This window comes from Schistocerca gregaria, chromosome 2, assembly GCF_023897955.1.
Source record: "Schistocerca gregaria isolate iqSchGreg1 chromosome 2, iqSchGreg1.2, whole genome shotgun sequence".
NCBI classification, from domain to species: Eukaryota; Metazoa; Arthropoda; class Insecta; order Orthoptera; family Acrididae; genus Schistocerca; species Schistocerca gregaria.
This window is the reverse complement of record NC_064921.1, coordinates 912,636,608-912,654,676: the sequence shown is the minus strand read 5'-3', so window position 1 is coordinate 912,654,676 and position 18,069 is coordinate 912,636,608. Positions and strand designations below refer to the sequence as shown.

Below are 18,069 nucleotides of genomic sequence, written 5' to 3'. Positions count from 1 at the left end.
ATAATAATCCCCAGTTATAAGAAAGGGAATAGAACAGCATGTGAAAACTACAGTGTGTAACACTCCTAATCACAGCCTGTAAGAGCTTCACAAATATATTAAACGAAAGTATACAGAAGTGCGTAGAAGAGATGGTTAGGGGACTATCAGTGTGGCTTTTGACCAGTCAGAGGAACAGCTGATCAAACATTTGTGGTATGACAACTGATGGAAAAGTTCTATGAATATGATGTAAATCTGCATTTCCTATTCGTCAACTTCAAACAAGCTTTTGTCAGCATAATCCAGCAAGAACTATATAAAGTACTGGAAGAAGTTTGTGTATGTGCTAAGCTAGTAAGACTCGTCAGAATAACAATGATGTAGACAAGAACAAAAGTAAAGGTCTTTAGCAGAACAAGTGAAAGATTTGACTTTAATAAAGGCATGAAGCAAGGTGATAGGAGTGTCACTCCACTGTTCTATTCAATACAGCCCTGCACAGTGTAGTACATAAAATCAACAAAAGAGCGTCACATTTATGAAAACTAGCCAGATATGTGTGTACACTCATGACCTTACTATTGTAGGAAGAAATATCAATACACTCCAAGAAACATATCAGGCAATGGAAACAGAAGCATTACAAATTGGCCTCAATGTGAATGAAAACAAAACAAAATGTATGGTAATGTCACAATCTGAAGCCAAAGAACCCCTAAAGATCTGAACATAAACAGTAAATACTTCAAAGGAGTGTCCTCTTTTAGCTAATTGGGAGCCCTTATAGCAAATGATAACAGTATTGGAAAGGCCATAAGGGAAAGGATATAAACAGGAAACAGAGCTTACTTTGCAAATATGCAACTTTTCAGAAATAGCCTTGTTACAAGAAAAACAAAACCACAAATATATTATGCCCTAGTTCACCCAGTGATCACGTATAGGTGGTCAGAGGTATGGATGTTGACAGAACATGACAAAAATGCACTAGGAACCTTTGTGCGGAAAATACAATGCAAAATCTATGGTCCAATAAGGGAAGAAGAAGGCTGGAGAATATGCTGCAACAGTGAATATGATGGCTGGGACACATGAAGAGAATGGCAGAGGATAGAATTCCAAAGAAAATTGTGAAAGGTGTGATCCATTCAGCTAGGCCAAAAGGGAGACCCAAGAGAAAATGGATTGATGACATAATAGTAGATATCACCAGTATGGGAGTCTGTGGGTGGAAAAGAGCAGCAAACAACTGAGAAATGTGGAGGAAAACCATTAAAGATGCCAAAGCTCAGCAAGGGCTGTAGAGCTCCCACAGAAGAAGAAGAAGAAGAAGAAGAAGAAGATTCAGTTAAGAAAACTAACAAATTATAAAACAAAATGTCTGATAATACTTATATTCAGGACGTGACACATGACCTAGTCTTCGGAACTAATATTCCCCTATAGGAGAATGGGATAGGTGGGAGGCAGTTTACTTCTCACTCAGCCCTGGCACAACGCATATCAATGTATTATCTCCAACCTACTCTCTCAGATGGCTCCCTTCCATTTTTGTCAACCCCCATCCTCACCGCAAGTGGGTCTATCTCATCCTGGAGTCTCAGGGAGTTGTCCTTGTCTCTTAATCTCCTCTAACATACCTCTCTCTCTGCTCCTCAAGGCAGTAAATACTACTTTCAAAAGCTAGGTAGTGTGTTAATTTTACTTTTATACATTTCTTTTGTGGTTCTACTCTTTTCATCTCCCGAAGGCAAAATTTGGCCACAAAATGTGAGTGTTGTAACTATTTTTTGGCTGTGGAGTAAAACAGTATTTAATTTGGAAATTTTGGTAAGGTCTTATGAGACCAAACTGCTGAGGTCATCGGTTCCTAAACCTACACACTACTTAATCTAACTTAAACTAACTTATTCTATGGACAACACACACACTCATGCCCAAGGGAGGACTCGAACCTCTGACGTGGGGAGCCGCACGGTCTGTGACAGGATGCCTCAGACCATGCGGCTAACCCGCGTGGCAAAACAGTATTTAAATTGGTATTGTTATATCTTGTGATGGGCTGAGTTGTGTACTACCTGGAAGTTTATGCCACTATCAAAGACAATATGTATTATCATAATTTTTAGCACTTTTATCAGGAGGATTTATAATTAGTGCAGTAGGACTGCTACAGATCAACTATGTTGTGAGATAGAGTAAAATTTCATAATTCTGTCAACAGTTATGCAACATATCAGTTATCTTAAATCACACCTATCCTACAAATATACACATATTATCACAAAGCTTTCTTTTTCTTTGGAGAGGACGTGAAAAACTCTAGTTTAGCCTGGCCTTCAAATATGCAGCTAATAATTCCATCTGTTATTGCTCTCCATTTAGGAAGATGCAGAGAACTATAAACTGCCCTGAAAAAAGTTACAAACTAAGGTACTTTTTTTTCTCTAGTTTTTAAACAACTTCATGGTACAGCTCACTTCTCCCCACATTTGAAAGAAAAAAAGGTAATAATTTTTTAGAGGGTTAGTATTCAGTCCACACCATTCAATACACACAACTTAATCTGCTGGATGAGAAGCACGCAGACAATAGTAAAAGTGTGTGTTGCCCCAAGTACTCCAAAGTTAAGTGAGATTTTCTATATTCATTTTGTTTATGAGTAATCTAACATACATTACGGACTACCAAGAAAAAAACCAAATCTTTACTGTGACAATAAAATTTATTTTCAGTGTAACAAGTAATACCTAAGGTTAAACTTTTTCATTTAATTTGTGAAATACCTGTAGGCTAAGGATCTCTAGTTGCTTTAGTGACTCCAGGTTCTCAATTTTTGTAATTTTGTTCTTCCCAAGGTACAAATGTCGTAAGGTATCTAACCCCTCAAGGTTCTCTATTTTCTGAAACAACAGAATACAATAATATTACTGTGAATGAGCAACATATACTCAATGAACAAAACATTCAAAGCAACGCAAGCAGATACAATACACACAAAAACTGTATTAGACATTGCAGAACCAAAATAATAATAATAATAGTAATAGTAGTAGTAAATAAATAATAACATGAATAAAGGGGCAGTTCCCTGTATATTTACTCTTTGTATGGTATGGAATGAAATCAACATACTTCACACATGCCTAGTATTTCCTTTGCAATTTTGGTCACTGTTCTAGCCATACTGTCACATCTAAAGAATGAAACGTTTTTTAAATAAATGAAACCTATGGTGTCATCAGTTTTGTCTTTCTGAAAAATTAGGCACTACATTGAAGCAAAATATTTGTTTCTTCAGACTGAGGCCTACTGATAAACTGACAGTTATTTTATTACAGTACATCCACTAAACCTGTAAGAGATCCTATTTTGGAAATGTTCACTGTAAGGAATCATTCAATAAGACAGTACAAAGATAGTGAATTCTGGGTTTCTGCTACTAAATTCTGCTCATCTGCCATATTTCCATGAGCTTAATACAAACATTCTCCCTGTTACTACAATCAATTATGCAACAACTGTGACTTTTAAATTCTTCATTTACAAAACTTTTAGTATATTCACAAAAAAAGAAACACTTCCATCAATCAAAGTAAAACAAATAACATTCCACACTTTCTATTACATATATATATAAAGCATAGAATGTATTAATGTTAGGCACTACATAAGTCTTAACTCACCCGCAATTTATTATCTCCAAGTTCGAGAAGAACTAATTTCTTTAAGCAGTTAACATTTTCAATTTTTGCAATTTTATTAGAACTGAGAAACAATTTTTCAAGTTTCTGCAAGTTTTGTAAGCCTCCTATTTCACGTATCCTATTAAAGGACAAGTCCAAAATCCTGTGGAGAAAAAAAAGTAATAACAATTAACTGAAATTAAACCTTTTCAATCATGCTACTGTTTTCAAATGGTACAAAAAGAATGAAATGGAGAGTGATGATAACGTTAAGTGACATCAAATCCCGTAGAATGAGGCATCAAGCAGAACAAATTACACATAGCTCAAATGTTGACCGTCTCAAATATAATACCTTCCAAAACATAAAAAAATACTTGCAAACAGTGGTAAGGCAAGGAACTTTAACTGGTAAATGGACAGGTGAACCAAAGCTCAACTTGTACATCAGCAGTATTTAAGTTCTATAAATAATTCTAAAACATTATTTTTATTATATGGTTGCAAAAATGGGCTAACTCTCAGTCCTGTGTAATTCTTGAAATTTTTTTAAACATATGAATCAGAACACTTACTCCAGATTGACAAGTGTATCCAAATTTTCAATGACTGTGATCTGGTTATCATACAGCTCAAGCTCTTTCAATGTAATTAAGGTATGTAAATTTTCAATTTTTTTAATTAGATTCCATCGAAAATACAGTCGTTCTATCTTAGTAAGGGGCTCCAAGTTCTCAAGTTTTCTTATTCTCTGATGATTCAAGTCCAGTTCCTAAAATGACAAAAGTATGCAATGTTAGCTAATTTATGAATCACAACAAAGAAGAGAAAAAGGTTGTCATGCAAGTATGCAGTTACCACATTACACACAAACAAACAATACAAAGGCTTTATTTTATAAGTATCCTAAACTGTAAATAAATAAACGTGGATTATGTTTCAATTCGAGATCCCAAACAAATGTAATACCGTGTACTGTTCCAAAATTAGACTGCAGTGAGATATGAGAAATAAGAAACTAATGCTCAAGTTTGGTTACATTAAAGCTGCTTCCACATCAGAATTCATATAAATGACTGGTACGAAGGAAAATGCATGTACTCTGAAGTGTGTGGAACTGTTCAGATGGGGAAACTACCAGGTAATATGCATGGCAGACCTTACTAAAGTTGCCAAGGAAGTTTTGTTACCTACAATACATAATACGCAGTATATGAAGCAAGATAGTGACATGATTATTAGAAAGATGCTGCTTACAATAACTAATCTTTATTCACAACAGTCTGTTTTGGTATTTATCACCATTGTCAAGTATATATAGGCTGATGTGATTTCCAAATTACATCATTAGTGAACTGTCTTATAACTGTCACTGTTTTAATAAGATGGTGACTTACATAAATATATTGAAAATAATATGTTAATTATGGTTTGACAGTTCAACTTTTATGGCACTGTGTGTGTGTGTGAATGTGTGTGTGTGTGTGTGTGTGTGTGTGTGTGTGTGTGTGTGTGTGTGAGAGAGAGAGAGAGAGAGAGAGAGAGAGAGAGAGAGAGAGAGAGACTACAGTGGCGTAAGTGTTGAACTGTCAAATTACTGTCAAACCATAATTAACACATTATTTTCAATGTATTTACATAAATTACCATCTTATTCAAACAGTGACTGTTAGAAGACAGTTCACTAATGACATAATATGGGGGTCACATCAGCTTAGACAATGGTGATAAACGCTGAAACAATCTGTCGTGAATAAAGATTAGTTATTATAAGCAGCTATTCTGGAACATCTTACTAATAATCATGTCATATAATGATATATATTATACAGCGAGCCCTAGAGAAAGAAAAAAAATACAAAGCATGGTTAATTCATTTCCAAATTTAGTATTTCAACAAATATTTTTGTTCTAGTATACAAAAAGTTCAATACAACACTTCATGTTCTGTGCAGTTAGAAAAAAAGTCTCTTTCACTTCTAATAGTCTCACATTTCAGCTTCATGGTGAACCCATTAACATTTCATTATTACTGTTCAGTGCAGGTATCACATTGTAAAATTAACTGAATGGTCACACATATGTTCTAAGATTTTGGACCACAATATCTGGACACATTATATTTGGTAGAGTTTCATACCATACATTGGAACCTATGACACATTTATCTCTGGGCAGGAGCATCTAGAAGGACTGTGGCTCAGGTTTAGAAGAATAGTTAGACGAGCACTGGATACATAGGGACATTCCATGGTATACCATCACTATTAAAGACACTTCTAAACAAACGGCATCTAGATAGAAAGACACTGATATGTGTTTGGCTATTACAAGAGGAATATGTAATTATACCTTTAACAACCACCACTGCAGAAACTTTTAGAAAGACCTCTCACAAAACCCAAAGAAATTCTCATTATATGTAAAGCCTGTCAGTGGCTCCAATGTTACGGTTCAGGCACTCAATGAAAATACAGGAATTGAAATTAAAGGTAGAAAAGCAAGAGCACAATTGCTGAAATCCGCTTCTAAATGTTCCTTTACAGTGGGAAATACAGTTTAAATTTGTATCTCTGAAAATGTGAGTGATACAGATACAGTACTATCCATCATTACAACTGCAAGTCCACAAAGGACAGCAAACAACAAAATGTTGCTTATTGTGTATATACGTACAGTATGAAGAATACATGATTACATATGTAGGTAATTTGGACTTATAAAGGTGTGAGATTTAGCACACAGATCTGCCACTTCTCACAGCAACTACAGCTTTAATCCATCTGAGCATCAATTCGAACTGACCTCAGATGACATACATGAGTTTGTCATTCCATGATGCCTGAGCTATATGCCAGTGTTCACTAATTGTAGTGGTTGGGAGTGATAGCGTACCCATCCCTTTGTAAGCCATGACAAGGTGTTTTCAACGACTGAGAGCTGAGGAGAATGTGCTGCCAGGAGAATAGCCACATCCTCCGTATCAAGGTAGGTCAGGACAGTGCAGGCAATTTGTGAAGCAAGTTCTAAGTGTGGAATGATAAGAAAACATTTAACAGCATTCTATACCATGTATAGTAGAGGAAGAGTTCAGAGATGATGACTGCTTGTATCAGCGTGACCATGCAGCATCTGTGGGGCACCTATTTGTGGACATTAACATTCCTGAAATGGACTGGCTTGTTCAGAGTCCTAACCTAAACTTAAGCAACATCTTTGGGATATTTTTAGAATGTCACTTTTGCTCCAAACCCCACTTTCTTATCTGGTTTTGGCTCTTGAGGAAGAATGGGCTGCCATTCCTCCACCAACATTCAGAAATCCCACAAAGTGTTCCAAGCAAAGTGTCTGGGTACTTCTTATCGGATAATGTACACAATTAGTCCAAAACTGTTTCTCTCTGCTACTGTTCCACATAATTCATAATCAGCTCTACATAATATACAGGGTGAGCATTAAAAGAACCTACAAACTGTGTTTCTTGTGTGTTGCAGGCTGTGTGACTGACACAGCATACTGTAAGCAGTACTCATGTAAGTAACAAGTGTTTGTGTACAGTCAAGCAGACGGAAATGGTTGAGAGGCAGCACGGCTGTACCAAAACAAGTACCCTCACAGACACCAACCCCATCATACATTTCCACATCACACATTTCAAGCCCTTTTTGGGCATTTGCATGATCACAGATCTTTCTGACAGACGGACGTCAAGGAGGTGGTGGACTGTGCGTACACCAGATCTGGAGGACTGAGTTCTGCCTCCAAACCTTTTCCATCTGCTTGACCATACACAAACACCATCTCAGCTTGTTCCCAACAAGAATACTAGACCGTTCTGTTACTTACAGTATGCTGTGTCAATCACACAACCTGCAATGCATAAGGAAAACACGATACAGGGTCAGAGGTACTTCCATTCATAGCATCATCTACCGTGACAACGATGCATTTCTAGACGTATGTTCATATGACCTTTCTTTCTTCATTTCCGGTCAGGAATCTCTCCCCCCCCCCCAGCAGTTTTATCAATGTTCACCCTGTAGTGTAAAAGGGAGGACAAATGAAATGAAAATCATGATTTTGTAGATGCTGGTCTATTCAACAGCTAAGATCGCACGGTGAAAACTTCTGAGACTACAAGTCAATGCCTTTAGGTGCTGTCACTACACACTGATTTGAATCCGGTGATAAAGCGTTGTCCATGAGGAAACATCAGTTAAGAGTGACCACTTTTGTAACAACTGTATTATGTGTTCACAGATTTTAGTTTCCCATGTTCTACATCCAAAACGAGCTTTCCAATCAGGTTATTTTCATTCCAGGGAACAGTAAAATATCACAGAGGGAAAACTCTGTTGCCTATAATAATTTGTGACAAAATTTAATGTTATCAAGTTGTTTTATTCCGTAATGCAAAATCACCAAACATATGAAATACCATTTACAGTAACAAGCACTCTGGCTTATCTAAACTTCTGCAATAATAGTGGATGGCCAACTGAATAAAAACAAGTAATAGAGGTACCATGCTGGAGAACTCGGCCCCTCTACCTCTAGGAAAGGAATGAATTACTTCTGGAACCCCCACAGTATAGCAAAAGTTTCCAGTGGAGATGACATACTACAAAGGAGAAATGCTACCTATCAAATCGGGGTTTCTACAGTAAGCATCAGTAACACCTGCCAAAATTCACACTTTCTTCTGTTTAAGCCAATGGCTGTCGATGGTGGATGGTGTCCTCTTTATAGTGCTTGGTTTTGTTTTTCTTTAGGGTGAAAAATAACAAATGGGGTCATATGCGCCCAGTCAAAACTATAGAATATGAAGACAGAGAGAAGTTAAAAAATGACTATACACCAGTCCCAATGTACATAATAGAAGACAGCAAAAGTGCATGGAAAAAGCACTTAAAAGAAGAAGAAGAAGAAGAAGAAGAAGAAGAAGGACACCATACAGAAACGGAGGCTCAAAACTAAAAATTAGATGGCCTTTGCCATATTGCTTTTGCAGATAAAAAGTAAAATGCGGTCGAAGGCCTGCGCGTCATTTTTTAAAATGGCCGATAACTCAAGACGTCAAACCCAAGCAGCAGTGTGAATGGTTAAAAAATGGGCAGTCTGTCAGGAAGCAGCTGGCTGGTGTGCCCGAGCAATTCTAGCGCTTCAGTCTGGAACCGCGCGACCGCTACGGTCACAGGTTCGAATCCTGCCTCGAGCATGGATGTGTTTGATGTCCTTAGATTAGTTAGGTTTAAGTAGTTCTAAGTTCTAGGGGACTGATGACCTCAGATGCTGAGTCCCATAGTGCTCAGAGCCATCTGAATTTTTGTCAGGAAGTGGCGGACAGTTAAAACTTGAGCACAATGTGTACAAAGTGGTAGAGTAGCGCCACTTATCAAATGACGATAGCTAAAAAGGCACTGCCCAATACGCAGCCTACTTAAAATGACCTACTCCTGCGGGAGGGCTGGGGGCGGTTGTCCAAGCTGCTGGAAGAGGCTTAATAAGCCAGAGCTTATTCCTGCGAAGCGAGGACCATTGGCAATGCCATAGGGACACCACCTCCTGTCCGACGGCAACACAGAGATCATCGGAGGGAATACAGGAACTCACAGGCTGAGATATGAGGACTGCAGCCCTGGCAGTGGCGTCAGCAGCCTCGTTTCCTGGCAGACCAACATGACCAGGAACCACAGAATCATCACACTGGCTCCAACAAGAATGAGCAAGTGACAGTTTTCCTGGACCTGCTACACTAAGGGATGGGCGGTGTACATTGCACAAAGACTTTGAAGGGCGCTGAGTGAGTCTGAGCAGAGGACACAATTGAAAAGGCTGTCTCTCCAGATGTACTCCATGGCCTGATACAGGGGGAAGAGCTCAGCTGTAAATACGGTGCAGTTTCCCAGAAGCCGATATCGAAAGACATGGGTGCCAATGACAAAGGCACACCCAACCCCACAATCAGTCTGAGAGCTATCAGTGTATACAAAGGTACAATCACAAAGCAAAGGTTGTGAAACTGAAGGCGATAGACCGAGGCTGGAGTAGTGTCCTTAGGAAGTGAATTAAGGCCAAAGTTAACATGGGCCACTTCATGAAAGCCAAGGCGGTGAAGGGTTCACACCCACCGGGATAGTTGCAGGTACTGTGAAGATAAGCCGCAGTAGCAAGTGCCGAAAGTGGACTCCAGGAAGTAACAGAGAAAAAGGATACGCCCCATACTGGCGATGGGTGGCCATGCATGACAGACAAATGGCATGCATACCTTCTGAGGAGAAAGTAGCAGTGGTTGGACAGTGGTAGTTTATCAGCTTCAGCATACAGACTCTCAACCGGGTTAATGTAAAAGGCACCTGTGGCCAAATGGATGCCACAATGGTGGATAGCGTTGAGACGACGTAAGAGGGATGGACGGGCAGACACATTAACAAAGCACCCATAGTTGTGGTTCGAACAGGCACAGGACCGGTACAAATGGAGGAGGGCGGTTCGATCAGCACCCCAGGAATTATTATCGAGGACTTATAGGACACTGAGGAACCGAATACAGCAACCTGCCAGGTAAGACACATGGGAGGACCAAGAGAGTTTCCTATTGAGGATGAGCCCCAGATATTTTGTAGATTCAACAAACGGAAGGGCAACAGGCCCAAAGTGTAAAGTTGTGGGAGAAACCACTTGCACCACCACAAATTCATACAGACTGTTTTGTCAGAGGAAAAGCAAAAGCCATTGACAATGCTCCAGGAGTAAAGACAATCAAGACATTGCTGAAGACATTGCTCGGTGAGATAGGTCCGTGGAGAACTGCAATAGATGGTGAAATTGTCAACAAAAAGAGAGCCAGAGATGCCCAGTGGGAGACAGGCCATTATAGGGGCAATGGCAATAACAAAGATAATGATGTTCAGGACGGAACCCTGAGGCACACCTTTTTCCTGGATAAAGGTGTCCGACAAGGCAGGACCCACAAGCACCTTGAAAACTTGGTCTTTTAAAAATGTCTGAAGGAAACAGGGCAGGCGCTCATGGAAGCCCCACGTGTAAAGAGTACGGAGGATACCAGTTCTCTAGCAGGTGTCGTAGGCCTTCCCCAAATCAAAAAACATGGCTACAGTCTGGGATTTACGCACAAAACCGTTAATGACATGGGTGGACAAAGTAACGAGATGGTCAACTGCAGAACCCCGCACTCAAAATCCACACTGTGCATTCGTCAGTAAATTGCAAGACTCGAGCCACCGTACCAGCCGTGCATGAGTCATACGTTCCATCACCTTGCAGCTGGTAAGAGAGATGGGGCAGTAGCTAGAAGGAAGGTTTTTGTACTTACTGGGCTTAAATATGGGTATGACTGTGGCTTCATGCCAGCACCTGGGAAATGTACCCTCTGCTCAGATGCGGTTGTATGTGTTAAGCAGAAAGTGCTTGCCCGCAAGAAAAAGGTGTTGCAACATCTGAATGTGGACAGCGTCTGGCCCTGGAGCGGATCAGGAAGAACTGAGAGCATGATCTAGCTCCCTCATAGTAAAGGCAGCACTGTAGCACTCACGATTTGGAGAAGAGAAGTGTATCGCCCGAGTCTCCTCCACTCGTTTCCGATGGAGGAAGGCAGGGTGAAAGTGGGAAGAGCTCGAAACTTCCACAAAATGGCGGCCCAAGGTGTTGGAGATAGCAATAGGGTCCACGATGACATCGTGTCAGGCCGAATGGATCTTGGTCCCAGAGAGCTGTCGAAGTTTGGCCCACACAACAGAGATAGGGGTGAAACTGTTAAAAGAACAAGTGGATGAAATCCAGCGAGCTCTTTTGCTATCCCGAAGAACGTGACAACAATTTGCGTGCATCTGTTTATAATGAATGCAGTTTTCCATTGTAGGATGGTAGTTAAAAACACGAATTGCATGGCGGCACGCCTCAGTCCACCAAGGGACTGGGACACGACATGGTAAAGAGGAAGTGCGGGGAATGGAATGTTCTGCAGCATTACGGATAACATTTGTGAGATATTCCACCTGGTCATCACAACTGGTGAAATCTTGCTCTTCGAAGGTCTCCATGGAGGAGTAAAGCTGCCAGTCAGCCTTAGTAAGCTGCCATTTGGGCATGCACGCAGATGGGGTAGAAGTCAGCAAATGGATAGCACACGGGAAATGGTCGCTCATGTAGGTGTGAGAAAGAACGAACCACTCAAGACGAGAGGCAAACTGGGCAGTGCACAAGGATAGGTCCAAATGGGAATAGGTGTGCGAGGAATCAGAAAGGAAGTGGGTGTTCTGGTGTTAAGGCAGAAAAGGATAAGTTAGTTAAGAAGGTCAGCCAAGACGGCACCTATCTGACAGGTTCTGGGAGAACTCCAATGGGGATGATGTGCATTAAAGTCACCAAGTTGCAAAAATGGGGGATGTAGCTGCTCAATGAACTGAAGGAAGTCTGCCCTGGTGACAGCGAATGACAGAGGGACATAAATGGTACAGAGGGAAAAAGTCAAGAGGGAAAAGGAAAGGCGAACTGCAACAACTTGAAGATTTGTAGTCAGGGAGATGAGTTGACTATGAATGTCTTCCCTTATGAGCAACATGATGCCCCCAGGAGATGGAATGCCGACCTCAGGGGGAAGTCAAAATGAATCAGTAAGAAACGTGAAAGCTCAAAGCGGTCATGAAGGCGCAATTTCATTCCCTGAAGGCAGAGTACAAGAGGACGCTGCGATGCTAAAAGCAGCCGTAAATCCTTTTTGTGGGACCGAAGGCAATGAACATTCCATTGGAGGAGAGTCTACATCTACATCTACATTTATACTCCGCAAGCCACCCAACGGTGTGTGGCGGAAGCCACTTTACGTGCTACTGTCATTACCTCCCTTTCCTGTTCCAGCCGCGAATGGTTCATGGGAAGAACAACTGTCTGAAAGCCTCCGTGCGCACTCTAATCTCTCTAATTTTACAATCGTGATCTCCACGGGAGGTATAAGTAGGGGGAAGCAATATATTCGATACCTCATCCAGAAACGCACCCTCTCGAAACCTGGCGAGCAAGCTACACCTCGATGCAGAGCGCCTCTCTTGCAGAGTCTGCCACTTGAGTTTGTTAAACATCTCCGTAACGCTATCACGGTTACCAAATAACCCTGTGACAAAACGCGCCGCTCTTCTTTGGATCTTCTCTATCTCCTCCGTCAACCCGATCTGGTACAGATCCCACACTGATGAGCAATACTCAAGTATAGGTCGAACGAGTGTTTTGTAAGCCACCTCCTTTGTTGATGGACTACATTTTCTAAGGACACTCCCAATGAATCTCAAACTGGTACCCGCCTTACCAACAATTAATTTTATATGATCATTCCACTTCAAATCGTTCCGCACGCATACTCCCAGATATTTTACAGAAGTAACTGCTACCAGTGTTTGTTCCGCTATCATATAATTATACAATAAAGGATCCTTCTTTCTATGTATTCGCAATACATTACATTTGTCTATGTTAAGGGTCAGTTGCCACTCCCTGCACCAAGTGCCGATCCCCTGCAGATCTTCCTGCATTTCGCAACAATTTTCTAATGCTGCAACTTCTCTGTATACTACAGCATCATCCGCGAAGAGAAGGAGATGTTGGGGTGTCATCTCAGCAGCTGCTGAGTGACAGCTGTGGAACAGTCGCTACTACAGGGCACAGAAGCAGGAGGCTCCTGCTCCATGGGGTCCACGGAAGCATCAGCTTGCTCGTATGGTCAATCTGTGGAGTCCAACGCTGAAAAACGGTTGTTGGTGCGCAGCAGCGATATGGTGGCTGCCTGGGCCGAGGTATCATGTGGTGACACCATCCAAGAGGCTCTTTGCTTTGCCAAAGAAGAAGACCTTTTGCGTTTGGTGGACTTCTTCGAGCCTTTCTGGTTAGAGGAAGATTCGGGTGTTGTTTGGCTGTAGGGATAGAGGAAGTCTTCACAGGAGTACTCCTTCTGTCCTTTCAGGCCTACCGGTTGTGTGGCTGGTGGCTTCACCCCTTAAGGCGAGAGTTTGACGGCTTGTTGTACAGCTGAACAGGGGGATGGCAATGCTACCTTGACATTGGACAATTTCACAACCTCAGAGCTGAATTGGAGGTCGCATGTCTGCTTGGCCATGTCCTTCATGGAGGGTTAACAAGAACAGAACTGCAAAGGTATCAATATGGGTACCAAAGATCCTTAAGGATGTCTCTCCAAAGACTCTGTTTGAGAAAACAGGGGTCCAGAACCCAAAAGTCACAACAGAGGACTGGAGAGTAATCAACCAGAAGGCTGTACTGGAAGGACGAACCCTGGAGGTCGGAGAGAAGTCCCTGAAGGCAATGTGAGAGCAAGACCTGAAATTGTTTTTAGGGTTCTTGCAAGTGACTGTCAGTATAACCAAAGACCTCAAAAGCAATGATGGCACCAAGATAGAGACTCAAGGTGCTGCAGATTAATCTGCAGCACAGTAAAGGGGCCGTTGCTACCAGGGCAGACAGGAAGTGAATGTGATCCTGATACAAGAACCCTACTTATATACATCTATATAAGAAATGGAATTTCTTTCATGCCAATGATGGATTTCTGCTCCAGGGACCTAGTGACCATCAGGATGCAGCAACATGAGGAAGGTATCACGAGGGAAATTTTTTTGGCCTCGGCATACCTTCCTTACAAAGACAGCTCTCCGTCTCCTTTGGAGGTGCGGAGACTGACAGAAGCTTGCCATCGGCTAGGTGACCAACTGTTGGTTGGATGTGACGCAAATGCCCACAATCTAGTGTGGGGCATCAAGGACACCAACAATACAGGTGATTACCTTCTTGAATTTCTCTTGTCTAACAACCTGGAGGTCCTGAATAGGGGCAATGAAATTACATTCAGGAATAGCAGAAGGAAAGAGGTAAATGACATAACCTTTGGTTCCATGATAATGGGCAGCTATGTCAAACAACGACATGTGGCGTTAGAACCATCCACATTGGACCACATGTACATTAAATTCAAGATTGAAATTGGAATCAGACAGACCATGGCCTACAGGAATCCCAGGAAAACAGACTGGGAGACAATATAGGAGGGACCTGGACTTAAGTTTATCAGAAATTAAAACCTTGATAAGGAATCCAATAGAGTATGAGGAAGTAGGAAAAGCTGTTACCTCTGCCATAGTGACTTCATACCAGGACAAATGCACATTCACCAAGAAGTGCACACATAGGAGTGTGTCTTGGTGGAAACAATAACTTGGAAACACAAAGAAAACAGGTACAAAGACTGTTTAACCTTGAGAGACGTAAAGGACAATGGGCAAAATATCGGAGGCCCCTGTCAACTACAATCTTGCAACTAGACAAGCAAAGGAGGCATCCTGGAAGGCATTCTCTGAGAAAGTGGAGAGCACAACTGCTCAAGGCAGACTTCACAGAATCCTCACTAGAGTACCAACTAATTCAAGAGGTACGCTGAGGAAGGAGGACGGGGAATATACAAAGACAGCACATGAGATGCTGGAACTACTACTGAAAAACTCACTTTCCTCGATATGCTTTGGCTGATAACACAGACCAGAATGTGATCCCAGAGAGACAATGGTTCTCAGGCACTCGAAGAGAGGACTAGGAATCGGCCAAGGAGTGTGTTGACTTCAATAAAATCCAATGGGTGGTGGGAACATTCCAACTGTTCAAGTCACCTGGCTCAGACGCAATCTTACCAGCTCTCCTGCAACAAGAGGAGAGAATCTCGTAAGAGTCCTATGCAGGTTATTCAGAGTTAGCCTAGCAGTAGGACTCATTCCCAATGCCTGGAGGGTAGTGAAGGTTGTCTTCATTCCAAAGTCAGGGAGAATTGATCATACAAAGGCCAAAGATATGAAACCAATCAGTCTCTCCTCCTTCATTCTTAAAACATTGGAAAAACAGGTTAATGTATATGTTGGGGAGAGGACACTAATTAGGGCCCCTCTACATTCAAACCAACATGCATATCAATCAGGTAAATCATGTGAGACAGCTCTCCATCAATGCATTGGGAGGATGGAGAAAGCATTTCACTTTTAGGAAATTGCCCTCTGCAGCATCCCGACATCAAGGGGGGGGGGGGGGGGGGGGGGGGGGTTGTTGTGTTTCAGTAACACAACCTTCGATTCCATGGTATGGGCAGCACAGGTGCATGACCTATGAACCATGAACCACTGTATGTAAGTGGACTAGGGCCATGCTTAGTGGAAGGAAGGTAGAGGCTACCATGATAAATGAAAAGATGGTAATTAACGCCACTAGAGGCTGTCCATAATGAGGAGTTCTGTGCCCGTTATTGTGGAATCTAATGGTGAACAAACTCATTGAGGAACCAAATTCCAGACAATGCTTTTGCCAAGGATACGCAGATGACCTTGTCATAGTAAAACTTGGGAAATTTACTGACACAGTTAGATATATGGCACAAGATGCACTGGACATTGTGCAAGACTGGTGCATTGAAACAGGATCTAAGGGTTAATCCTAAGTAGACTGTTGTGGTGCCATTCACAAAGAGGCATATTCAACACTCAAGTTGGAATCTAAAGCTCTTTTATGAAACTCTACCTGTGAACGGGATAGTGAAATATCTAGGGGTAACCTTAGGTGAGAAATTAACATGAGCCCCTCACATTAAGAGCATCTACTCCAAGGCGAAAGGTACTCTAGTGAGTACCAGAAGGGCTTGTGGCAAAAACTGGGGCCTAAACCTCAGAGGTATGCACTGGATATGTACCACGGTGGGTAGACCTAGGATTTCCTATGGGGCCATAGTGTAATGGAAGAAGTTAGAACAGCAGGTTGCAGCTAAGGAGCTTGCTAAGGTGCAGAGACTGGACGGCTTAGCCGTAACAGGCGGAATTAGCAGCACACCAACTGCAGGGATGGAAGCCATGCTGGACATGCCTTCACTACACCTACCAGTCAATATGGAGGCAGCAGCTGGTGCATACAGACTTAAAACTGGTAAAAACTGGATCACATTGGGATATCCAGAATCACACACTAAGATAGTGAGTGAAGTAAATATATGAACGGCTGTGAAAATACTGGCTGACTATATAATAACTCCCAACTGCTTCAACAAGCCTTACAATATAATAACTGGAAGCAGGGAGCAGTGGTAAAAAACAGTTTGAAACCCTACGGAAGGCACAGTTTGGTTCACCGATGGGTCGAAATCAGACCGTGGCGCTGGGCCAGGGGTGTACGGGGTTCAGCCAAGACTGGAGGGCATCATCTCTTCAGGAAAACTGACCTCAGTATTCCAAGCTGAAATTACTACAATCAGGCCATGTGTGATGGAGAATATGTGTAGGTGGTACAAGGATCGTAGCATCTAAATCTATTCAGACAGCCAGGCAGCCCTGAAATCACTGGCAGCTCCTGAAACAAGATCTAAGATTGCTGCAGAATGCCACAGGTGTCTGGTGGAGCTAGGGGAAAGCAATAGGGTAAACCTAGTGTGGGTCCCTGGCCACTCTGGGATCTGTGGCAATGAAAAAGCCGACAGATTGACAATCATCAAGGCTATGATTAAACTAGAACTATGGAACTGGCTTAGGAAACGGCAAGTAAAATACTGGACCAAGGTCTATAAACAAAAACTTGGTAAGGTAATGATGCCTAAGCCGAGTTTTAAAAGAAGCTCTGTAATCCTGGGATTGAACAGGAAAGAGGTTAAACTCATGACTGGACTGATAACCGGCCATGGGAATTTCAACAAACACCTACTTTCAAGGGATATAACGGAAGAAGACCCCTAAATGTAAGATCTGTGATGAGAGTGAAGAAACTGCATCACACCTAATCTTCGAATGCGTGGCACTAGAGAGCAAGAGATGCAGTATTTTCAGGACAACTACACCTGAAGAAATTGTGTCTAACAGAACACTGATAAAGGGACTCCTTGCGCCATTTAAGGGCATTGGTTGGCTTACTAGATATACAGGGAGCGATACCGCACAACAAACTCGGTTTCGGTGCGGGCAGTGGCGAGTTAGACCATAGCTGTTTTAGTTTCCCTGTCAAAATCAATCAATCAATCAATCAACTTATACTAGCAGCATGACACAATTGATGCCTTCCCTCTGTGATAGGAATGGAAATATTAGTGAAGACAGTGCTGGTAAGGCAGAGTTACTAAACATAGCCTTCCAAAATTCCTTCACCAAAGAAGACGAAGTAAACAGTCCACAACTCAAATTAGGAACAGCTGCCAACAAGAGTAACCAAGACTAACTTTGCAGTAGATGTCCTCAAAGTAGTGAGGCACCTTAAATCACTTAACAAAAGCAAATCATCTAGTCCAGATCATATACAATTTAGGTTCTTTACATAGTACGCTGATGCAATAGCTCCACGCTTAACAACTACATACAAT

The 18,069-nt window shown here is 41.8% G+C and overlaps 1 protein-coding gene across 1 annotated transcript in view; it reads right to left on the bottom strand.

Annotated features, from left to right (window-relative positions):
- The window catches only part of LOC126335347 (protein phosphatase 1 regulatory subunit 7), a 75,517-nt gene that overhangs the window by 14,008 nt on the left and 43,440 nt on the right, over positions 1–18,069 (bottom strand). Inside the window, exons 4-6 of the mRNA XM_049998532.1 lie at positions 4,244–4,440; positions 3,669–3,831; positions 2,769–2,885 (exon numbers count right to left, since the gene is read on the bottom strand). Of these exons, the coding sequence (XP_049854489.1) occupies positions 2,769–2,885; positions 3,669–3,831; positions 4,244–4,440 (477 nt within the window). The remainder of the gene's footprint in view (positions 1–2,768; positions 2,886–3,668; positions 3,832–4,243; positions 4,441–18,069) is intronic.